Here is a 24,862-nt window from a genome sequence, read left to right on the forward strand (position 1 = left end):
ATTTAGAGATTCAAAAAATTGTGCAACATTTGCTTTCCTTCAATGAGTTTTAATGTACCTACTGTACTTCCAATGGAGTACCTCCAACAAACCTGAGTGGCAACACAATCTTTTGTCAGTTTTATCCATTTATAATCACGTGTAATATTTAAGATTGTGCTTTTTTTCGGTTTTGCTTTCAGGCACAGAATAAGCAGAACGGGACCCTCGCTGCTGCTAAAGTTATTGACACAAAGACAGAGGATGAACTTGAAGATTATATGGTGGAGATCGACATCCTGGCCTCCTGCAACCACCATCACATCGTCAAACTGCTGGATGCTTTTTATTTTGAAGGCAAGCTATGGGTAAGTGCGCTAACGTTTGACTGAGAGTGATGTTAATGTATTGCCTTATTTGAAGCCAAAAATGTACGACGGTGACCCGATGAAGCTGTTTCACCTTCAGTATCATGATCCATTTGTAGATCTCACTCTAAGTGCAGAGGCACGGAGCAATTAGGTCTGGGCAGTTGGTGTCGTGTGGCCGTCCCTTGTTGACCAGCCACAACTATGGGAAGATAATGGAATGGATTTGGTGGCTGGAGAAAGTAGCTTTTGAATAATTCAGAGCCACATTCAGATCACCCTCCTGACCTTTGTCTTTAAGCTGTTTGATCAATGTGCAGCAGCCTCTATTGTGTTAATGTATAATATGTCGACTCTCATGTTGTAGGATTAAATATTTACTTTTCTTATTGAGGAATAAACGTGTAAATAATGAATATGCGTCTCAATCTAAAAGATGAAAAGAAGGTGTCATGTGGCATCGTGCATTGTATTGCAGAACAGGAATATCAGCTTTTTCTTCTTTTGATTGGAGTCATTGAATAGAGGGTGGTGCTTGTTAATGAGAGTTGCAGTGTTCATACTAAGGGCACAGTAACAGGTGATTTAAGTGTATTACAACACGGCTTCAAACTATAATCCAATAATATATATGCTTTTTGTTTTTTTGAAGGAGCGATTGCTGTTATATTTAATTCAGCAGTTGAAGGTGGTTGAACACAGACATGAACTTTGAATAACAGTCATGTGGAGACAGGGTCATCTATAAGGGGGAATAAAAGAAATGGGATTTTAAAAACCACAGAAATAGGTTAAAATTTGCTAATTAGAGTGGCCAAAAACAGACAAAAAAAAGTGCTAAAAATGACGGTTCAGAGTATCAATATTGACTTAAAAGTGGCAGAATTGGGGGGAGGTGGGGTTGGGGTAATGTAAATATAAAAGTAAGGACAATTAGTTTAAACTGGCAAATAATGGGCAAGACAAATTGTGAATGTGGTTAAATTGGCAAAATAAGCATGAAACATGGTGAAAAGAGGTTAAAAGTGACAATAATGGGTCAACATATGCAACATTAGGTAGGAAACGTGGTGGAAAGGGTTTATAAGTGCCGAAAGTGTACAGTAAAGGCATTGAAATTTGATGGAGAAGTGGGAGAAATGTTCTAAAAATGCATTAAAAGAAGCAAAAATATGGCAAGAAAAGGTGATGAAAATAGGTTAAAATAAGGCAAGTTTTGGTGTAGTTGTAGAAAAAGGGCAAAAAGAAGCAAAAATGGGCTCAAATTGTTGAAAAAAAATTCTTGGTTTCTTAAAAGCATCTCGCGACCCCAAATTGGGTCCTGATCCCAAGATTTAGAACCCCTGTTTTATAGGATCTATTAATCAACTGTGGATGCCTGAACAAAATGCAAGTTGCTGCTTTGGTTTCACTAGTTTCTGCTCTGGTTTTTAAAGAGATCGAGTTAAAATAAGAAAACTGTGATGTCTGTTCTCTCCTAAGACTTGAATAAAACTTAATTATGAGATTTGATTATTTCCCATTTGTTATACAGTGCTTACTGTTTGTGCTCAATTTCACCAAACGAAGCAACAGCCTTTTTTCATCAGACTTTGTGGTGAAACAGACAGGATGTGAGTCACATGTAAACCTCCATTTTACACTCAACTCTTGCATTAACACAGCCAACAACCACAACCTACTTTCTGCACTCTGAACATTTCACTCCAGCACTCCCCAAATTATAGAGTTCTTCCTGAGACGTAAAACAAAACAGGCCGAGTCTGCAGAGGATGCTCTGAAACAGAGTTAAGTGTGTGATTGATTGGGCTCTTTAGGAGCCGCTCAGCAGAATCGATAAGGGATAGAATAGTAATGCTGATGCCGTTTAATAACGGTTTTGTGATGCAACTGCTTTGGGAAACGCTGAGTCCTTGTTTAAATAAACACAATGACAGAAGTTAAAGGGATCCGCCACTGTTTTTACAAAAGTGGCCTAAAACGTACTTAGAAATGTACTTATTAGACAATCTATACCTAACAAAACACATTATTTTGCACCATATTTTCGCTTTATTAACTTTTAAAAATATGACTACTTTAGAGCCTGTTACACCATCTTGAAATCACGTGATTGATGACGTCACCCCCCCCCCCCCCCCCCCCCCCCCCATTTGCCTGTAAACATCCCATTGTTTTTTGTTTTTAGTGAAACAACAACTCAGCCTGCTTTTTTGATCATTTCAGCAGCTTTTTCAGTCAAAATGCCAATTTTTTGCTGCTTTTGGTTGCTCTAAATAATCAGGAAAAGTTAAAAATGTTAATGAAATTCTTTTTTGTTTACCCAAAGAGGGTAAAAACCGAAAAAGAAAAAAAAATCTGTGACCGCAGAGGGCGACAATAAAACGGAGAAGAAGAGCTCTCCTAAGGGGGCTTAACTCCACCTTAAACAGTGTGCGGCCGATGCTCTGATGGCTGAAGTTAATCGAATAATTACGGATTGCTGAAGACACACAAACCCTGAGAATAGAAGTGTTTAAGGGGAGTTAAGGCCCCTTAGGAGAGTTCTTCTTCTCTGCTTCACTGTCTACTACAAACCGCAGAGTCGGAACTGTCGCCCCCTGTGGTCGCAGATTTTTTTTTCGAGTCACAACTGTTTTTATTCTCTTTCGGTAAACAAAAGAGGGTTACATCGATATCTTTAACTTTTCCTGATTATTTAGAGCAACCAAAAGCAGCACAAATTGGCATTTTGAACACTTCCGATGTGATACCAATATTGTAGCCTTGTGTATCGGCCGATACCGATATTGATCGGATACGATATCAGCATGAATCATACATATTTTTATTCCTTATTTTGTAGTGTGGAATGTTAGAAAAGGTTTGATCAAGTGATGTTAGTCAAACAGAGAACAATAGTCAGCAACACTAGGTTACTTTGTTGGAGTGTGAACCACAGTCACCTATGGACAGAAGTGCTGGAGCGGAACATTTTATCGGAGAGCTTATATGGGTGATTTTAGATGCAGTGCAATAAAATCCGATATTCGTTTTCTGGCTGATATCGGACCGATATCCGATATCAATATCGGATTGGGACACCTCTACAAAAAAGCTGCTGAATGATCTAAAAAGCAGGCTGAATGCTTCACCCCAATAAAAACAATGGGATGTTTACAGACTAATGGGGCTTGTGACGTCATCATTGATCAGTCACGCGAATCCAAGATTGTGGAACACAGGCTCTAAAGCGGTAAAGTAGTCCCATTTTTAAAAGTTAATAAAACTAATGTCGTGCAAAATAATGCGTTTTGTTGGGCATAGATCTTTCTAACAAGGACATTTAAAATGTTTTAGGCCACATTTCTAAAAACAGTCGAGGATCCCTTTAAAATCAGGGTTCCCCTGAATACTGAGTGATACATTTTTTGTTTGTTGATTGCAGATTCTTATTGAGTTCTGTGCGGGTGGTGCAGTCGATGCCATCATGTTGGGTAAGCACCTCATTCGCTGAAAAAGAGGCGGAGGACAAAACTCACTATAAACTTCTGGGGCTGTTTCTTTGCTGCGTTCTCAGTGCCAGCTCTTTTTTTTTTATTTCATCCTGAAACTTCCACAGTGATTTTTTTTTTTCCCCTCCTCCACATTAGGCATGTTCTTCCAACTGTGTAATTATTAAAGCTCCAGTTTCAAGCAGCAGTTGGTTCTTTTTCTTACAGTTTGGTCTTGTAATGAAGCATGAAAAAACCCCATGCACATCTGAACCAGTGTTTCTCCTAAATGAGCACAACAAAGAGGATAATAATGATTCATTCACTTAAATAACGGGTGTCCACACATATTTTTGTACTGACTCACACACATTTTGTCCTGTCATACACATATACTGTACTGGGTGGTGTTAGGGCGAGGTCCGTTTCAGTATTTTAATACAGTCACATATTCCAGAATCTCTCTTTTTTTATCGTGAAAAGCAACATATAATTGGATAAAGAGGAGTTTTCTGTTTGTTTCTTCACAGAACTGGAGCGTCCCCTGACGGAACCCCAGATCCGTGTAGTGTGTAAGCAGACGTTGGAGGCCCTGGTTTACCTACATGAGAACAAGTTTATCCACAGAGACCTGAAAGCTGGAAACATTCTCCTTTCCTTGGAAGGAGATGTTAAACTAGGTAAGAAAAAAAAAAAGAAAGAAAATCTGTTTTGCGTCTCCAGATTTTCCAGCTGGATGATTATTTTTTTCCTTCAATCTAAAGTCTAAAATTGATCTAAACCTTCCTTTGGGTAACTGAATACATTCTTTTTCCCTTTTTGGGAATTACTAAGCACTCCTGACAATTTTGCCCAACAAGTACACAATTCAAAACCATAATAACCTTGTGTTTGATTACAGGGTTTGAAAGAAAACAAAACAAGTTAGTATTATGGAGCCTAAAAGAACATAAACAGCAGTTCTATTCATTTCCTCAAAGTCTAGACCAGTTTTTCCCCACTTTTTTTGGATTGTGACCTCATTTCTATGTCAAAGAGACATTTTTTTTTCCTTCCTAGAATTAGATTTTGATGACGTTTGTTACAGATAGAGCCATCTCAGATATTTTTACACTGCCTTTTATTTGAACTAGATTCATATTCGAGAAAGTGAAAGTATGGGAAACAGTTGTTTAAGGTTACGTTGTGTTTTAATTCTGAAAATAATTGAATAATAAAAAGATTTAATCAGTAATGTTTTTTTTTTTTTTTCTCAAATCAATTACTAGACATTTCAGGCGACCCGAGGTTGAAAAACGCTGGTGAAGTTTGATTTTCAGTTACTACATTCTTACTTACTTGCTTAAAATATGCATTATGATTGCATACATCTGTATTGAGGTGTCCAAGTTGCTGCGTCTATGTGAGAAAAATGGTTCAGTACAACATTAGAATAAAGATGAGTAAACATAACACAATTTAGTGTCCTTCAGGCAGGCTATTCACTGTTTTGTTTTTTTGCTTTTTACAATGACGTTTCTGCGTTATTCAAGCTAATGCTACATTCTCCAATCATGTTCCTGCAACATTTAAAGTCATTTATCGCTGATAAATCAGTGTTTGCCTTTGATTCTTCATTTAAAGTTGCAGGGAAAAAAGCATTGTGCTTTTTGTATTTATTTATATTGATATATGGCTCCCAGTTGCTAATGTGGTGATGATGATTTGTATTAATATGTTTGCCTCAGCTTCCATAGCTGCAGGCTCACTGATGATGCACAAACAATAATTATCAAGTCTGTTAGAGATGTAAAGATGGACCTCCGTAAGATGTGAGATAAAGAAAGCAGACTAGAATATAACTTAGCTTGGGGGGTTTTTTAGTTACTTTGACTGTGCACTTATTATTAACACTCTTTATCTGGTTTTAAATCTCTACTTTTTCTTTTTATTTCTAATTTCAGCTGACTTTGGGGTTTCGGCTAAAAATACTAAGACGCTACAAAGAAGAGATTCTTTCATCGGCACTCCATATTGGTGAGTCAAACTGTCATTATACAACCCCCTTGCCTAATAAACGTCTCTTAAAGTGGGTGATGATTTATCACGTTGGTGTCACAAAGAAGTCTCTGTGTGGGATTTGGTAAAAAAAAAAAAAAAAAGAGGCTTAACAATTAAGAATAAGTCTCCAATTTTGACATTTTCACATTAAAGCTTGCCCGTGCACACAATGGGATAAGCATATTCATTTGCAGCACAATGCAATTTCTGAACCGTGTGAATTTGACAGGATGGCACCAGAGGTGGTGATGTGCGAAACGTCCAAAGACCGTCCGTACGACTACAAGGCTGACATCTGGTCCCTGGGGGTGACCCTCATCGAGCTGGCACAGATCGAACCTCCCAACCACGAGATGAATCCCATGAGAGTGCTCCTGAAAATAGCCAAGTCCGAGCCGCCCACACTCATGCACCCGTCTCGCTGGTGAGATAGTGTGCTGTTGATAGCTGAAGAGGTGCCGATGGGAAATGTTGAGCGTTTACTGTATTAAAAGCTTGATTAATTCCTAAAGCATTTTTTTTCATATTCAATCTGTTTTTGTGCAATAATTATAATTATAGGTCGCCAGAGTTTAATGACTTTCTGAGGAAAGCACTAGACAAGAATGTGGACAACAGGTGGAATGCAACGCAGCTTCTGCAGGTGGGTAGACTGATGCTTTTTTTATTTTTAGCCCACCCACATAGAAAGAAATAAGGACAATGATTAGATATATTTTACAGGGGTGTCAAACAAATTTTAGTTCAGGGGCCAAATACGGAGCAGTTTGGTCTCAAGTGGGCCACAAGTGGATTTTGTACGGGGAAAACAAGTAATTATTGTGCCCTAGTTTGCACCTGTACGTATACATCAAATAGAAAATATGTAAGAAACTGACAATATCCAAGCAATAAGTGACAGAAATCAGTCTCAACAGGTTATTTACTTTAAAATTCCTAGATTTGTGACCAATTTTCTATTTATTTAAGGAAATAAATAGATAATTTGAGGATTTTTTTTTTCTTCTTTTTAACAGTTTAACATAAAAAATGACTGCCATCATGTGATATAAGCACCTGGAAAACTTGAGTTTCATTTACACAATGAAACATGTTTTCTTTTCGGGCCAAATTGGATGCACCAAAGGGCCGGATTTTGCCCCCGGACCTTGAGTTTGACATGTGTTTTAGGGTTTCTTACTGAGAATCTTTTGTTCTGTGCTAATAAGAACATTAGAAAAACATATATTTGTATTTTTAAATAAAATGCATAAAACGATGTCGACTTTGTGGCTCCGGCGCCGTTTTCCCTTTCGCAGCATCCTTTTGCCACCAGTGTGAGGGACAGCCGTCCTCTCAGAGAGCTCATAGCGGAGGCCAAAGCTGAAGTCACAGAGGAAATCGAGGACAGCAAAGAAGAGGAGGAGGAGGAAGAGCCCGACACTCCTGTGGTACGCTGTCCTGTTGGTTTCCCAAGCTAATAATTTTATACTAATGTGGTATTGATTTCACAAAGCCCAGTCAATCTTTTTTTTTCGTCAAGACAATCTTGAGGTCAGTGGTTTGTGATACTGTAACAAATACAGAGTAGCCACTGGCCAGGATTAGTGCATAAAGTGACAAAATGTGCCAGGTCTGGTATTTTTATACTGTTTTTTTTTTTTAATTTCTTACTTTGTATCTTTCGAATTTTCTTTATACTTTATACACATCTTCTTTTTTGCATCGTGGGCAAATTGACTTGTTAGTTTTTTTTTATTTATTGCACTGATAATACATGGATTATTTGTTGAGACTTATTGATGTCTCAGAAAATCTTTTGTTTTGTAGAAGCTCAATAAATTATTTGGTAACACTTTATAATAAATATCTGTTATAAATAGTTAATAGATCATTAATAAACTGTTAGTTATTGAGTTATAAATTACTTGTTGAATGACATGTATTTAACAGTTAAGGATTTATAACTGTGCTTATAGATAGCCAATAGATAATTTACAAGCTGTTAGCTATTTATAAATTACATGTTAACTGTATGTAAATGCTAACGCCTTGTAAATTAGTAATAGATCATGAATAAGCTATTAGTTAACTACTTACTAATGACTTGTTAAGTATCGGTTAAAACTTTATATACGTTATTCGGATGCTATTTAGTTAGTAATTGGTAAATGAGGAATAGTTGCAACTTTATAGTTATAAATCATTAACACACAGTTAATATGTATATGATAAATTGTTAACTAACAGCTTGTAAGTTATCTATTGGCTATCTATAGGGCACAGTTATAAATCTATTACAAACTGGTAGAAAATATTCAACAAGCAATGTATAACTCAGTGACAACTATCCATTCAACTGTTAGTTAATGAGTGTTAGAAATGATTTCTACTCCTAAAACTCTGGAAGAACCCTGATCTTGTTCTGTTTCAGTCCATTTTTTCACTAAATTTCAAGATTGCATCATAATATTTATTGTGTTTAAATCAGGCCGTTCCTGGGCACAAGCGAGCACCATCAGACGCTAGCGTGACGAGCTCGGAGGACGACAAAGTCCAACCACTTCCCTCCGCGTTGGAGTCTCTCACAGAAAAGAAGGAGGACGAACCTGCTGAGGAAGCAGCCAGCGATAAACTCTCAGATGAAGGACTCGGAACAAGTGAGGTCGACAAAGCCGAAGAAGAGAAACTCAATGAGGTGTCCGATGATTCTCATGAACATCTAGATGCTGGACTTAAAGAGCAAGGCAAGGTCCATATCGCACAAGATTCCAAACCAGAAGCTGATCAAATGGAAAATATTCCTGAAGAGTATGGACTATCACAGCCTGAAGGACTTGAAGATACAGAGATTCCTCAACTTGCAAATGATGAGCTAGAAACAGCAGAAGGAGAGGAGATTAAAGAAGATAAACCTGAACAAGAAGCTTTTGAAGAAGAAAAGGAGGAAGAAGAACCACATGAAGAGAAACAAGAAGACGAGGGCGCAGCAGAACCTCAGCAGAATGAAGTTATAGCAGAAATCCTACCAGCTGAAGAAGTTCCAACAGAAGAGGAAAGCAAAGAAAACACTGAACATGAAGTCACTGAGAAAGAGACGGACGATGATGTGCCAAACGATGTCCTTTTAAATGGAGACACAGAAAACGAAGTCAATCCAGTGGAAACGAAGACGAGTGAAGAAGATTCTTCTGTAGACGTTGAGCCAAAAACCAAGGTCTTGGACATTGAACCTCAGGAGAAGCCTGAGGATGAAGAGACAGAGCAACAGAATGAAACTAAAGCAGATACAGAGGAGTCTGAACCCGAGAAAGAAGCTCTCAGTGACTTTGTGGTTATCGATAAAGCTGGAGATGCTTCTGAGTCTTCAGAATCCAACTTCCCCTCCACAGATGTCTCTGTGAGGGAGAATGAGGAGGAACCTCCTTGTGCTGATGAAACCACCTCCCAGGACACCGTCTCTGTCCCAGAAAGTGAAACCAACTCCGACACAAAGGTGGAACCAGGAAGTCCTGTGGTGGTCAAAGCTGATGTGGAGAAAGACTCGGATTCTGGAAGTAGCTCGGCCGCAGATAGCAGCAGCCTCGACCTCAACCTGTCCATCTCCAGCTTTCTGTCAAAGAGCAGGGATGGCGGATCAGTCTCCATACAGGTATCGTACTCACAACCTCATTTACCTGCCAAGTAAGGCTTTGCAATTAATCAAAACTTCGATTACGATTTCAATCGTTACACTCGCCGATTACAAAAATAACATAATTGAGAAAAAACGATTGTTGAAAAAAAAAAAAGTTGGAGTGTTTTTTTTTTGGGGGGGGGGGGGTTCTATATAAAACAAACTACAAAGAATAAATCTTGGCACACACAGATTATTATTTCTAACTTTGCGGTGTTTAATGCACGTACATGCAAGCTCCTCCGCCCCGCTACTCTCAAAGCTAAAGCTAGCTTGCAGGCTAACACTGGGAAAGTTGTTGCGAGTGGTCTTGAAACACGGCAAGAGAAACGCAGCAAAAATGCTTGGAAAAAAGTCAAATTCTCTTAAATGGGAAGTAACACTTTGGGTTTGATGATGAAGACCTAGAGCAAAGACACATCAGAAGTGTTTTGTTTTGTCCAAAAGTGATCATACTTGATTTTAGTGTTTGAAGGATTTTATTCATGTTTAAAGAATATATTTTTACATTATTTTGCACAAAAAATAAATAACTTTTTTGGTTGACAAATAATTGTTTGAATAATTGTGATTTCAATTGTGACTAAAATAATTATGATTATTATTTTATTCTATAATGGAGAAGCCCTACTGCCCAGGACAGTTCAAAGTGTTTTGTGTTTGTTGCAGGAGTTAAAAAGTCAAAAGAAGACATTGAAGAAGACAAGAAAGTTCTTGGTGGATGGTGTGGAGGTCAGCGTCACAACATCAAAGATAGTGACGGATAACGACACCAAAAATGAAGAAATGAGGTTCCTGAGGTACGCCCCAATCAAATCTACATGACACGTAGTCTGTCTAAATGTGGACTGTGGCCCATTTTACACGCCTGCCTTAAATAGTTTCTATTCCTTCCACATTTCTCACGGGTTGTTACCAACGCCAGATGGTTGCCTCCTGATGCTGTAATGTGTATCTGCCAGTTTCTGCATTGCTAATGTCACACGTGGTGCTATGAAAAGATGCCTGATGATGATTCTCTGTCAGGTTCATATATAGATTCTGTGTCAAATATTTTTAAAATAATAGCAATCAAAGAAATGAGAGAGAAATGCTTTGAGAAAATATTACCTAAGCTTAACTGGATTATTTGTGTTATAAAATATTTAAAGAGTAATTAAACCCCTGGTGTCTGCTGAGCTGCCACTAGGGGGAATTCGAAAAATGCCTCAATTATGGGCGGGGCTCGTGGAGCAGCTAATACACGCCCAGTCACAGCACTGCACAGTGAGTGGCTGTGATTGTAGTGACACAACTCAGCTGTGCAAACACAATACTGACGTGAAGCTCACCCACACACACACAGCCCTACAGATATTATAGCACTCACTGGCAAATAGCCCCTGCTCTCCAGTTATGAGCCCCGGAACACCACCTCACACACACACACACACATAAACCAGGAAGACGCACACAGAGCGACAAAAAGTACACGAACGTTCACACACACACACAGTGACAGACGGGAATACACACATGATGTGTCTGTATAGAAGCACAGACTTTATTACCCCAGCAGAACACAGCTTCACATGGAGCTGTCAATCAAAGCTCACTGTGGACTGTGATTGGAGGAAACCATTCCTGCTCCCAGCTTTTATTGGAGGGGCGGGACCAACAGTGACAGTTAGTGACACACGGTGGTCAGAATGACGCCTTATAATCTGTCTCAACCAATGGCAAAATTCATTTGTAATAGCCAGCATTGAACCCTTAGAGGGCAGTGACTCAGTGACATTTTACAACTAAATGCACAAAGTTAAAATACTTTAACTAATATGTTAAAAGTTGGACTGGGATCAATCAACAGCACTACCTAATACCCAAATACATTTGTATTCAGCAGGAAAAAGTAGATTTGGGGTTTCGTTTCACTTTAAAGTTGTGTTGAATAAACTCCTTGAAAACACACTTGACGTGGTTTTCCTACAGACGGCAGGAGCTGAGAGAGCTGCGTCTGCTCCAGAAAGAGGAGCAAAGGGCCCAGCAGCAGTTGAGCAACAAGCTGCAGCAGCAGAGGGAGCACATCTACCGACGCTTTGAACAGGAAACTACTGTACGCAAGTTCACTGAGCCCACTCTTTGGAAACCAGCTTAAAAGTCATCTACAAATAATCATAGGGTTTAAAGAAAAAAAAACTGTATTCCGATGCAGGTTTTGGTCACTAAATGAGCCAGAAATGTGTCTTGCACACTTCTCCACAGGCAAAGAAGCGTCAGTACGACCAGGAAGTGGAGAACCTGGAGAAGAAGCAGAAACAGACCATAGAGCGACTGGAGCAGGATCACACCAGTCGGCTCAGGGACGAGGCCAAACGCATCAAAGGAGATCAGGACAAAGAGCTCTCCAAGTTCCAAAACATGCTGAAGAACAGGAAGAAAGAGGTGTGGTGCTGCTGCTGCTGCTGCTGCATGGCTGTTTGTTTGGGTGGAGGTGGCTTCATAAGCGGAAGATTAAACTCCTTCAGTCTCGGTCATAATTACCTGCATGTGATGTTATTTACAAGCGATGAAAGGGTGCACGTGGTTTCCTGTGGTTCACATGGCTTTGGTGTGCTGCTAATGCTGTGGAACTAGTGAGGCCTGCTGTGCTGCTGTGTTCTACAGAATCTTTGCTAACTGGCAAAAACAGGCCTTTTTCATGGTCTTTAATCCATTATTTATCTGAAACAAGGCTCTTGGTGCCTCTTATCTTCCTCTTAGACACTAAGGCTTTTCTTTCACAGCTACTGTATCTGATTCATTCTCAGGCTAAGAAAAATAGCTGATGAAGACTCGTGCTGTATTTCTTCTGCCTTTCAAAGCTCTGCTGGGTGTTTTGGCTCTGTGTTTGTGTGCAGTGTGTTGGGTTTGCTTTGTGCTTCTTTTGGTGAAAATTAGCATCGGTTGTGGCTTTGCATTGATAGTTTGTGTGCTGCTCTCAGGCTGGTTTGCAGGCTCTGTATTCAGTGCGCTTAACTTTGAACTCCAACGCAGGTTTGGGTTTTGCTTTTCAAAGCATCTGATGTGAACTTAACTGTTTGGATATCAAAAAAAAAAAAACGTTTGCTTCTGATGTTTGGATTTATTTTTTTTGTCCTGAAACTGTTTTTGATTAACTTTGTGTTTTGTGTGAGTGTGTGGACTGGTTTAGGAGCTTGTTGGTACCTTTGGGTGAAATCATTAAACCATTGCATCAAATAATTTTGTAGAGAACAAAACGGCAAAATCCCATCGACACGTAACAGCTATTTAATGAATGCTATTCAACATCATTTTATTTACTTATTTTTGCATTTAAGAAAATTGTTTTTCGCAAAATTTGATCAAAATTAGCACACAGTAATAAAAATAAGTAATAAGTGAATGACTTTGTGCTATATCTCTATTACGACGTATTATGACGTGTGGATGGGATTAAGCTGAATTTGTATTAATTTAGGGAGAGCTGAGCTGTTTTAAAATTAATATCTTTACTGACATGAATCTAATTCTGACTAACAACAATAAATATGACAGGCAGGCCCTGAAATTGAAGCATGCTGATATAAAATTACCAGGTGGCAGGTGGCATTATTTCTCTTCTTAAATCCATTTCGGCATGTTCTTCTTTTTCTGCTGTTGGCCCTTTTCGCTGCTCTTTTTGGGGGTTTGTTTTCGTTTTTTGGCCTCAACCCTTTTCTGCGCACACGCACTGTAGGCCAGACAAGAAGTCGAAGAAAGACCTAAACGTATGAGAAAAGATCTGTTGAAACGATTAAAGGAGGACCTGTCGCTCCATAAGACTGCAGAGGTAAAGCGCCACCTTCAGTCTCTCCCTCTGTTCAAGAGCGAGAGATTCTTTTTTTTTTTTTTTTTTTTTTTTTCCAAATCTCATTTTGTTTCTCTTTCCTGTCACCTGATTCAGTCTTTTCAGGTATTCATAGACACACAAAAAATGTTCGGTAACACTTTACTTGAAGTTTTATACCTAAAGGCTGACATTACACTGTCATTATCATAACATTACACTGTCATTAGCATGGATAAGGTGTCATGAAGACTGTTATTAAGTGTTGTTCGTCATCATAACCCTTCATTACCCTAACCCTAACCCCACTTAACTCGACTAGATTCCTCCACCTAACCCAAAAAATGCCAACATAGCTCCAAAGGTGTCATAATTTAGCGTCCACACGGAGACGGGTTGGAGTCTAAACGGTCAAGTTTTTTTATTGTTTACGCCTTGCGTCCACACGGCAAGCCGAATACGATCATTTCTGAAAACGGGTCCCAGAGTGGGAAAGTCTGTGAACGCCACCCGCTGAGTTGCCGTGTGGACGTCTGCAGACGATGACGTCATAGCCCCACCTCTCTCTGAACCCGCATGTGCAACCTCCCACAACAACAGTAACCATGGCAACAAAGCAGCAGCTCTACCTTGTCGTCATGTCTTTGTCTCCATCTCTTTCCTCTTTTCTTTTGGCCCCTAATATTGACTACAGCGTTTTCACCCTTTTCATGCGGACGCACCCATAATTACTTGTTTTAGGGGTAATTATGGAGTGTTTTTGTTTTGTCTCCGTGTGGACGGGGCCTAAATGACACCTCATTTATGGTAATGACAGCGTAATGTCAGCTTTATGTATAAAACTTCAGGTAAAGTGTCACCAAATGTTCTTACTTCTTATCTGCGACTACTTCCTGTTTGTCACGATCAAGTTCTCAATAAAATTAGCTTCTAATGAGTAGAAAGGCTTAAACATTGAGACAAACTAATGACTTTTTTGTCTTTTATTGTCTCGAGTTGGTTTTTCATTCAGGCATTTTTTTAGTTGCTAGTATATTTTTGAAGACACATCATGAAATCTCTCACTCAGCTTCAGACATCTGTACAGAAACATTGTTTTTTTCCCTGTGAATATTCATGAGTCATTTGGACAAAGTTCTCCTGCGTTTTTTAAGGTAAAAACCCTTTATTAACACCCAGTGAATCAAAAGCATGAAAAGAAACTAAACCTATTGTTCTCATGTGCCAAAACTAAAATCTGCTTTTAAGCATGAACATGTGGAAGGATGAGTCCTAATGAATGAACTTCCAGCTAATCTAGAAATGCAGCATGTGCTTCCAACTCACCCACGTCCCTAAAGCGTCTGTTACGTAACTTAGAAACAGTGGACGTGCAGGCGTGTGTGTGTGTGCGTGTGTGTGTGTGTGTGTGTGTGTGTGATAGGATGATGTGTGTGTGTCTGATCAGGGCGAGTGCATTGTGCTCTCCTCCCTCCGCAGGCAGTGGCCCAGGTTATGATTCAGTCTTTTCAGTTGTCCTCATGCGCGCTCTTCAACGCTCAGATGCAGGATGTAAGTGCCCGCCCCTCCCGCCTCTTTCTGTCTCTGGCCCATACTTAGATGTGTTTGTAGCCCAGTGGCAGGTGGGTGGGTCTGTGTGTGTGTACGACACATGTAAGCATGGGCTGTAATCAGCTTTGTTGGTTTTTCTTCTGAGTGTTGCCGTCACTGTGTTTGTGCAGTGGTTATTACCTCTTTCTCACCTGCTACTGTTTCTCCACCGATCCACAAACGTCCTACGTCTAGTCACCAGTGTATACGACATTCCTACATGGTGTTTTACTTTTAATGGCCCTACAGTACAGTGTTGGTGGAGAACTGCGCTGAATGTGGGCAGAGACGCCTGTGTGTCTGTATCCATGTTTGTCAGAACAAATAGAGACACAAGCCCTCGGACGATGAAGGAACATCACGGGTTTGTGAATAAACACATCGTGTTTTACAGTTTAAAAAATTTAATTAGGCAATATATTGATATTCAAGATATATTGCGTTTGCAATTTTAGGCGATATAGAAAATTATAATGTTTATATCGATATATTTTTTTTTATTTTATAGCTAGGGCTGGGTGATATATCAAAATTCAAGATATATTGATTTTTTTTTTTATTTTGGTGATATAGGAAATTATAATATTGCCTGTATCAATATATATATATTTTTATAGGTTTTTGTATCAAAATACCTGTTTTAGGAGTCGCTGCTTTCTCTACTTGTCAGAACAGCATGAAAAGCACAGTTAGATAGATTGCTGAGTACGTCCTAACCCAGATCTACCACTAAACAAGCCACACTATAGAAGTCACTCACACGTGCTGTCCCTTAAAGGAGAAAAACAATTGTGCAGCTGTTTGTTAACAAATGTGCTTGTGTGGCATTTTGCATCAGTATTTTAATACCGAATTGTCTTTCTTGAAATACTTCATTTAAATGTATTTAAATTATCGAGATTTATATCGTATGTTGCCATTTTGAGAAAAAATATCAAGATATGAGTTTTGGTCCATATTGTTCAGCCCTATTCATAGATTATTTTGTATTAGAATAATTGTTTTAGATGTCGCTGCTTTCACTACTTCTCAGCAAAGCACAGTGGCAAAATAATGGGCATGAGAAAATCTTGAAAGCGGTTAAATTGGCTAAATTGGTGTTAAAAGAGGTTAAAAGTGACAATAATGGGTCGACATATGCAACATTAGGTGGGAAAAGTGGTGGAAAAGGGTTTAAAAGTGCTGAAAATGTCAAAAAAGTGGCAAAAAATGTGCAGAAAAGGTGTTGAATTTTGATGGAGAAGTGGCAGAAATGGGAGTCATGTAAAATGTATTAAAAGGAGCAAAAAATATGGAAAAAAAAGTGATGAAAAAAGGTCAAAATAAGTTTGGTGTAGTTGCAGAAAAATGGTTAAAAAAAAATGGGCTCAAAATATTCAGAAAATATTCTTTGTTTCTTAAAGGCATCTGATGACCCCAAATAGGGTCCTGACCCCAAGATTGAGAACCCCTTCCTTAGAGGAGAAAAAGACAAAAGTAATACTACTGTGCAGCTACTGTGCAGCTGTTTGATAATAAATGCTTGCATCATCAAATTTAACCCAGAATTGTATTTCTGGTATAAAAAAAAAAAAAAATTGAGATTTATATTGTTTATTGACATTTTAAGGAAAAAATATTGAGATGAGTTTTGGTCCATATCGACCAGCCCTAGTTGCACCACATCTTTGTAGAGTTTCATCCATCGCTGATGTACTGCTGGGTTATATAATCATATTATTGGCCATTGATGGTTCACCTTAGGATTAAATTCACACACAGCGTTTAAAAATCAGCCGTAAAAGCAGAACTTAACGTGATGATACGTAAAAAAAAAAAAGCCTTTCATTTGTTAATTATAATACAGTATTATTTATCATTGATATGACAACGGTTCCAAATCTGAACTGGTTCCTCTTCCTTTCTTCTGTCTTCACTTCCATCATGGTCATCTGTGATCTGACTGAGCAGTTTGCAGCTGATGCATTTGTGACATGCTGTGATTTGATTCCCATATGTTTTTTATTTTGCTGAGCGGGCTACTCTTCTTCAGCCTGATCCTCACTGCTCGTCTTCTCGCCGGTTTTCCCAGGAGCAGGAGTTTCTGCAGAAGCAGCAGCAGGAGCTGGACGGAGCGCTGAAGAAGATCATTCAGCAGCACAAAATGGAAATCGCCACCATTGAGAAAGACTGTCTGAACCATAAGCAACAGTTAATGAGAGGTAGGCAGAGAGACAGGGTACATAGCATTCTTTAGGAAATCATTCAAAAGACTGAAATTATAGAAATATTTTAAATAGCATAATTAAAAAGATCCAAAATTTACGTGTTATAAAAAACAGTTTAGAGTTTGTCAAACTCAAGGCTCAGGGGCCAAATCCGGCCCATTAAAGCTTCCAATCCGGCCCGCAGGAGAAAGTAAAGATTACGGTGAAAACATGACTCATTGTGTAAATCAACAACTAATTCAGTTGTAGATATTTCATTCCCTCAATTTTCTGAAGCTCACAGTTTTCCCATGTCTATATCACATGATTACTGCCATTTTTAATATCAAATTGTTGCAAATACTCTTAATTTATCCCAAATCCTATGATTTACCTCAAATTATCCACTAAATTTTTCAAAAATGATTCACTAATTTCCTCAAATTTGTGAATAATTTGAGGAAAATCATAGGATTTTGGAATGCACTTATCATCGATGATTTTGTTGCGCTATACAAATAAAGTTGAATTGAATTAAAATTTCCCCAAGTAAAATACAAATTTGGTCACAAAAGTGAAGTCCCTTATTGCTTGTATATTGTTGGTTCCTTTCATATATTAAATACTGATGTACGTGGAAATGCAAACTGATAAAATTGCTCGTTTTACCGCTTGTGATCTACGGCCCGATTGAGATTAAACCGGTCCGTTTTTGGCCCCTGAACTAAAATGAGTTTGACACCCGACCCCTGGTTTAGAATATTTTAAAACCTACAATGGAATAATAAAGTCGTGATTAAAGTAAATTTCAGGATTAAAGTCGTCATATTTAAAGTCGTTATATTTTGAGAACAGAGTCGTAGTTTTATGAGAATAACGCTGTATCTTTAAAAATACTTAATGTGATAGCGCTCAGACTTCTGTGTTAACGTGAACGCAACGAACGACAATAGCCCTGAAGTCGACCACTTCCTCCTCCACAATAAAAGAGGCTATTTGCTCCAAATCAGTGTGGTTCTTTTGTCGAAACAAACGTAAACATCTGCAAAGTTCCTTAAACTGACACTTTAGCCCCAATAAAAGCTCAGTAATTCACCATGTGTGAAACTTAAAGAGAAGTATTATCTCACTACTTGCTCCACATTCTCCATAACGCACGAGACAAGATCCTGTTAGTATTTCAATTTTCTTCTCATAAAATAGTGACTTTATTCTCGAAATTTTCAAACTTTATTCTCAAAATATTACGACTTTAATCCCGTGGTGCCCAGATTCTTTATTTTTATTTTAATGTGGCCCTAATACGCCGTCACAGAAACCTCATCAGAAGGTTGGAAATATATTTTACACTCCTACCGACTCAGTTTGTTGTGACTGATTGATCTCTGTGTGTCTGAGCTTTAAACTAAAAGCTTTAATCTCTCCTTTTTGGTTCTTAAAAAAATATGGCTTTGGTTTGTCTTTGAAGTTCTGATTGTTTGTCAAAACGTGAGGCATCTGCCTCCTTCATTAATCCACACCAGTTTTTATATTTGCTAAAGTCTATTTGACTTTGATCCAACTGTAATCTCTAAATAGTTTATTCTCTACTTGTAGTTTTAATCCAAAATCAACACATTAAGGAGGAGTTCACTGCTGCTCGCTCACATTGTAAACACTGAGTGATTTCATGAAAGAACCAACGTGTCACGGCCTGTCACGGGTCCACCTCCAGCTAACATGCCGTCACATGCCTGCAAACGTCTAATCCCACAGCCTCATGGGATGCGTTTATGATTATGTTGTGTTGTTACAGCTCGAGAAGCTGCCATGTGGGAGCTGGAGGAGCGCCACCTGCAGGAGAAACACCAGCAGCTCAAGCAGCAGCTCAAAGATCAGTATTTCATGCAGAGGCACCAGCTGCTGAAGCGACACGACAAAGTACGACGTTTAACTTAAAATGTGATTTAGAACATGGCTGCAGGAAGCTGAACCCTACACGTGTGTGTGTGTGTGTGTGTGTGTGTGTGTGTGTGTGTGTGTTGTAGGAGATGGAGCAGATGCATCGCTACAATCAGCGTTTAATAGAGGAGATGAAGAACAAACAGACACAGGAGAGAGGCCGTCTGCCCAAAATCCAACGCAGCGACGCCAAAACCCGCATGGCCATGTTCAAGAAGAGCCTCCGTATCACAGCAACGGGCGCCTTCACCCCAGATCAGGAGAGGGAGCGCATCAAACAGGTGCTGCACACACACACACACACACACCTGGATTATTGTGTGGGTGAGGGTGTGGCTGTCCTTTCACAACAACACAACGTGCCTCACCCAAAGCAACCGTTTAAATGATTCCAGTCTGCCTGGATCTCATTTTTACAAATACCAAATACAATGAACACTTTTAATTTCTTTGCTGCACTTGCACAAAAACACACCAACTCCACTCTGACTGCTACATATTGGTTAGACAACTATTTAAAAACAACTATAGATCATAATGATGGAATGAACGAGTGATGACGCACATTTTAAAACATCTAATTTTGTAAATAAGTGGAAGGAAACAGTATTTAGTAGGGGTGTCCCCATATCGATATCGGTCCGATATCAGCCTAAAAACGAATATCGGATTAAGATTTTTTTTTTTCCCCCAAATTCATTTTGTATTTATTTTATTCAATTGTAGAATACTGTAGATATTATGTTGAAGGTTAAAATGTATGTAGCCATTTGGTTAATAAAAAAATGGGTGAGTTTTTCTCATACCTACTATTGTTGACTATTGTTCTCTGTTTGAATGAATCACTTCACGAGTAACAGCCTTTTCTAACATTCAACACTACAAAATAAGTAATTGTTATTTTTTTATTAAAGAAAAAAAAAAGTACGTTTGATTCATGCTGATATCGTATCAATATCGGTATTGGCCGATACATAAGGCTGCAATATTGGTATCATATCGGAAATGAAGAAGTTGTATCTGGACATCCCTACTATTTAATGCAGTGGTTCCCAGCCTTTTTTGGACCGTGACTTAATTTTTATATCAAGAATTTTTGATGACCCCAAAAATATTTTTTTTTCTTCTAGAAATGTTTTTTTATCATTTTTGAGCTCAGATTTTTATTTATTTCTTTTTATTTTCTTTTTATTTATTTTTTACTGCATTTTATTTGAACAAGATTTATATTTCACAAAGTGAAATAATAGACATACAGTTGTTTAAGATTGTGTTGTTTTGATTTTTTTTTTTTTTATTTAAAAGTTAAAAAAAATTAAACAATTTTCAAAAATCAATTTTAATTTTTCAGAAATTTCAGGCGACCCCACATGGGGTCCTGACCCTAAGGTTGAAAAAGATGTGTTTGTATAGTTTTTATGGTTTCCAGTCATATCACACTTAAGTGGCACCAAGACTGACACTTTATTTGTTAATTTTCCACTAATTCTCTCTCAAGTACCCCCTGTAGTGCCATTGCGTACCCCTAAGGGTACACATACCCCCATTTGAGAAACACTGCACTAACTTTTATGAAACCTATGAATACTTGAAGAGAACAGAATTGATATTCTATTATAAACATAAATATTATGTTGTGCTTAAATAATGAAAGTTGGGCGTTGTTTTTGTGTGTGTGTAGTTCAGTGTGCAGGAAGACAAGAGGCAGAAAAACGAGCGACTCCACCAACACCAGAAACACGAGAATCAGATGAGAGATCTGCAGCTGCAGTGTGACTCAAACATCAGGGAGCTGCAGCAGCTGCAGGTGAAGCTCACACACACAGTAACACACAGAACTACCAACTAGGGTTGGGCGGTATGACCCAAAATGTATATCACGGTATTTTCCACGGGATATGATGGCATTTATTTTTTTTTTTCATGCAAAATCAGGTGTTCACAGCATTTTTCACAGGTTGAAAGATGAATTACTGCAGTAGATTGACTTAGGATGGTCTATTTTACTGTCACTATGAGTGAATATTGTAGAATAATTCCACACTCGAAGTAATACAAGTTTGCAACAGCAGCCTAATGGCTGTTTGCTTAGCTTTAGCATTAGCTTGATTTCTAGCTTTAAATGCTACATTCTCGGTGGTGTGGTGGTTTCTTATGGTGAATAAGGTAGCGTTTTATTTCTGCTTTATAGGAATTACAAATTGCAATCTTTTGCGCTCTTTTTTGCGTATTACCGCCGACAAGCTAAGCTAACCGTGCCTCCGTGTCCGTGAGTGTTGTTCTCCTGTAGCAGAGGCATGCGCACGCAGGCACATGCTCACATGCAGCTTCAGAGCTTTCAATTGTGTCTTTCTTATGGATTTACACGTTTGATTTACACCCCAACTAACACCAGAGCGCTACTGTTTACCTTCCTATTTAGAAGTGCAACGTTAAAAAGGGTCCGGTCTGAAACGCGGCGCAGCGTAGTGTTCTGAAAGTTGTGTAATCAAGGTATTACACATTCATATCATAATGAAAATATATACCAGTATTCAGTGCCAAAACCAAAAACTGAAAATGAGAAAACCTAGGCCAAAAAAGACGAAACACCGAAATAAATGATTAATATTAAAGTATTATTCCCATTGCATTTATGGGTGTTAATGTTTACTAATCTCACTAAAATTAAAAAACATTGCAATTTTCATACATTATTATTAAGGCTTTAAAGGATAAATCAAATAATAATATGAAACTCTTTGTGTAGCACTGGTATTCCAGCCATGCACAATATAAATTGAAAAAAAAATAAAATGTTTAACTTGACCCTGCTCATATATTAAATATTGTACAGGCTTATAACTGACTGAGCTGCTGAAAGATAGTCAAATTCTCTCATCAAAACACAAAGTACATTGAAGTTCTTGATGAAAATCAGCTTCTTTGCTTTATTTACATAGCACATTAAAATAGACAGCAGCACACCAAAGTGCTTTACAGTGAAGAGAATAAATATATAACAGCATAAAACAAAAGATTTAGGAATGCTTATTATCCAGGCATGTTATTGGAGACGCACAAGCTCTGTGTGCTTTGATTGCAGCGTGCATCATTTCTTATGCGCGTTGGTTTAATTTGGCGTTTCCAGACCGCGGTGTTTGATTGAGTCTTTACAACAAACTGTTTTGCACGCCTTGTTTTGGTGAGAAAAGTGTTTCGGCCAAAAACCGAAAATGCACTTTTGGGACCATTTACAGGCGAAAATTTTCACTAGTGTTCAGATGGATTTTTTTTTTTTATGCCTTTTAATGTCGTGATCATACATTTACGAGAGGAACCGGGATGCTGTGACAAGTGGTAAAAAGGATCAATAGAAAGGACATAATGTGAGCAGAAATGATAATTGACTGATCCTGACAATATTCACTTTGCAGAATGAAAAATGTCACCTGCTGATCGAACACGAGACCCAGAAGCTGAAGGAGCTGGACGAGGAGCACAGCCAGGAGATCAAAGAGTGGAGGGAGAAGCTACGGCCCAGGAAGAAGGTGAATATGACACACGTTCCCTCACTGGCCGAGCTGAGGCCAGGAGGAGGAACTGTGCAATGATTTGCATCTAAAGCTGTTTGTTAAATGTGCCTCGTCTGTGCCGCCCCCTGCAGGCTCTGGAGGAGGAGTTCACCAGGAAGCTTCAGGAGCAGGAGGTTTTCTTCAAGATGAGCGGAGAATCCGAATGCCTTAACCCCACAACTCAGAGCCGAGTCTCCAAGTTCTATCCCATCCCAAACCTGCACAAAGCTGGTTTGTAGCCCCGCCCCATTTGCACCCCCCCACCCTAAAAACAGGACTGCATCACAGACCCATCCTGATGAAGAGACACCACTCATCCTCTCTGCTCTGATTCCTCTGTTACTGAGTACGATGTGCCTACACAACGTCGCTTCATTCACACACACACACACACGTTCTCTCTCCGCATGCTGTGACTCTGAAGGACAGGAAGCACTTTTGTTCAGCATGATTGTATGTTTTTATGTCATTTTGATTATTACAAGCACAGCCTGCTGCAGTCTGAATGATCCCCAGTGCCTCATTTCTCTCTTTCTCTGCGCATTATTACAGTTCTTTTTTTTTTTTTTGTCTCTCGCAGTGAATCCAACACACTCTCTAAGTGTTGCACTTTAATGCACTTGTCATTTCCACTCCTTATCCCAAAGATGCTAAGCTAATTACAAGTTTAAGGTTGAGATTAAGTCTTGAGTTAAATAAAGTTCATTACAAGCAGGAATGTATTGTGCTGTAACTGAGAACAATTAAATAAAACCTTCCAAAGTAACTGTTAGTATAACGCACATTGTCATTTGATGCTAAAGAGTCACATGCTAGCATTTATAATCAGTGCTGACCAGTTATTTACTGGAATATTTTAAACACCTGTAAAGTGAATTACTTTTTGTTAATGAACAATAAATGATTTATTTTAAAATCACAATATAAAAGGAATGTAAAGCTGTTCATATGCACCTTTTTGACACTTAAACTAAAGAAATATGCAGTTGTTAACCTCCTCACGGAAGTAGACTGAAATGGCCTTTTTTTTAAATTAAATTAATTACTTTAATTTCACACACACACACTCGTGAATGCTGTAATCACTCTGCACGCTGCGCTGCTGCTGCTGCTGCTGGGACCAGTGCTGAGTTTTCTTTCCATTTATTCCCATCATTCTGTTATCAGTGCTGACTAAAGGTAGTTCACAGAAATGCTGGAAGTTTAAACACGTGCTGTTTCATATGAATCAGACCATTCGGGAACTCAAGAGTTCAGTTTGGTTTTTTTTTTTCCGTTTTATTTGTGTCATTTTACCACAAAAGGTTATTCTCAGTATATGCAGTTTTTGATGTCAGAGCAAATGTATTTAATGTTTCTTTTGAAATGATTGGTTCATTCAATGTAAATAAACACATCAACTGTTTCTTGGCGTGATTGCGTTCATGTGAATATAATGACTCAAAAATCCAAAAAAATAGATTTATTTTTGTGTTTTGGTATTAACTGAAAGTCAGGATCATGCTCAACATCACCTGGGTAAAGTTTATAATTTAATCTTCATAAAACACTTAAGAGACAATGTCGTATTCAGTGCTTGCTTACACAAAAATGTACAATCCTGCGAGTGATTATCAGTCTTTCATTCATACAAACAAGAGAAATCCTTTAAACCATGAACCTTTTTCTTCTATCAACTGTATTTGTTTAGGTTTTTAAAGAGTGTACAGTTTGTTCGGGGTGAATAATGACTACGTGTAACACATACATAGTCCTCAATACAAATATTGTTCTCAAACTACATATACAAAAAAAAAACCCAAACACTGAAATAATGCAAAGTGCAAATTAAATCAGAAAATGTTAATTACTCTTTCAAATATATAATCTCTCAACAAAAAGCCCTGGAAAATCCTGATGCAAGCGACTATAGCGAAGCTAAGTAAACATTGTACACCCGCGGTCCAACCCCAGCTGCTGCTACTGAGCTGGTGCATTTTAGTTTATTTTTTATTTAAAGCTGTTTTTATTACCTTTTTCTTGCTGACTTTTATTAAACATACCAACAGTGAGGAGCTTTTTTTGCAATGTGTATCAAAACATTTTAACATCTACATTAGAAAGAAGAGGAAATCTGAAACGAGATGTAACACAATGCAGTAGTACGTCCGACTTTTAGACCACGCCCGTCTGACGATGATGACGACGATGCCGCTGACGGCTCACCACCTCCTCTGCTTCTGTGGCGGAGGAATAAGTCCTTTTAGTTTCTCTCTTCATGTATTTTTT

General features: G+C 38.5%; 2 protein-coding genes across 9 annotated transcripts in view; one reads left to right on the forward strand and one right to left on the reverse strand.

Annotated features, from left to right (window-relative positions):
- The window catches only part of slka (STE20-like kinase a), a 29,032-nt gene extending 5,033 nt beyond the window's left edge, over positions 1–23,999 (forward strand). The window contains exons 2-20 of one of the 4 annotated variants that reach the window (XM_028469366.1): positions 183–347; positions 3,775–3,823; positions 4,351–4,500; positions 5,764–5,836; positions 6,090–6,284; positions 6,422–6,503; positions 7,159–7,290; positions 8,331–9,491; positions 10,185–10,315; positions 11,487–11,610; positions 11,760–11,939; positions 13,234–13,326; positions 14,803–14,874; positions 16,985–17,114; positions 18,895–19,019; positions 19,127–19,321; positions 20,722–20,847; positions 22,457–22,570; positions 22,687–23,999. In XM_028469366.1, coding sequence (XP_028325167.1) covers positions 183–347; positions 3,775–3,823; positions 4,351–4,500; positions 5,764–5,836; positions 6,090–6,284; positions 6,422–6,503; positions 7,159–7,290; positions 8,331–9,491; positions 10,185–10,315; positions 11,487–11,610; positions 11,760–11,939; positions 13,234–13,326; positions 14,803–14,874; positions 16,985–17,114; positions 18,895–19,019; positions 19,127–19,321; positions 20,722–20,847; positions 22,457–22,570; positions 22,687–22,833 — 3,444 coding nt within the window. In that variant the 3' untranslated portion in view covers positions 22,834–23,999. The remainder of the gene's footprint in view (positions 1–182; positions 348–3,774; positions 3,824–4,350; positions 4,501–5,763; positions 5,837–6,089; positions 6,285–6,421; positions 6,504–7,158; positions 7,291–8,330; positions 9,492–10,184; positions 10,316–11,486; positions 11,611–11,759; positions 11,940–13,233; positions 13,327–14,802; positions 14,875–16,984; positions 17,115–18,894; positions 19,020–19,126; positions 19,322–20,721; positions 20,848–22,456; positions 22,571–22,686) is intronic. The other 3 variants (XM_028469367.1, XM_028469368.1, XM_028469369.1) reach the window with 3 other exon arrangements.
- Positions 24,000–24,041: 42 nt separating this feature from the next.
- col17a1b (collagen, type XVII, alpha 1b) overlaps positions 24,042–24,862 on the reverse strand; it is a 31,583-nt gene continuing 30,762 nt past the window's right edge. For all 5 annotated transcript variants that reach the window (XM_028469362.1, XM_028469365.1, XM_028469364.1 and 2 more), the window contains one exon: positions 24,042–24,813. In XM_028469362.1, coding sequence (XP_028325163.1) covers positions 24,749–24,813 — 65 coding nt within the window. In that variant the 3' untranslated portion in view covers positions 24,042–24,748. The remainder of the gene's footprint in view (positions 24,814–24,862) is intronic.

Source organism: Gouania willdenowi, chromosome 15, assembly GCF_900634775.1.
Source record: "Gouania willdenowi chromosome 15, fGouWil2.1, whole genome shotgun sequence".
Taxonomy (NCBI): domain Eukaryota; kingdom Metazoa; phylum Chordata; class Actinopteri; order Blenniiformes; family Gobiesocidae; genus Gouania; species Gouania willdenowi.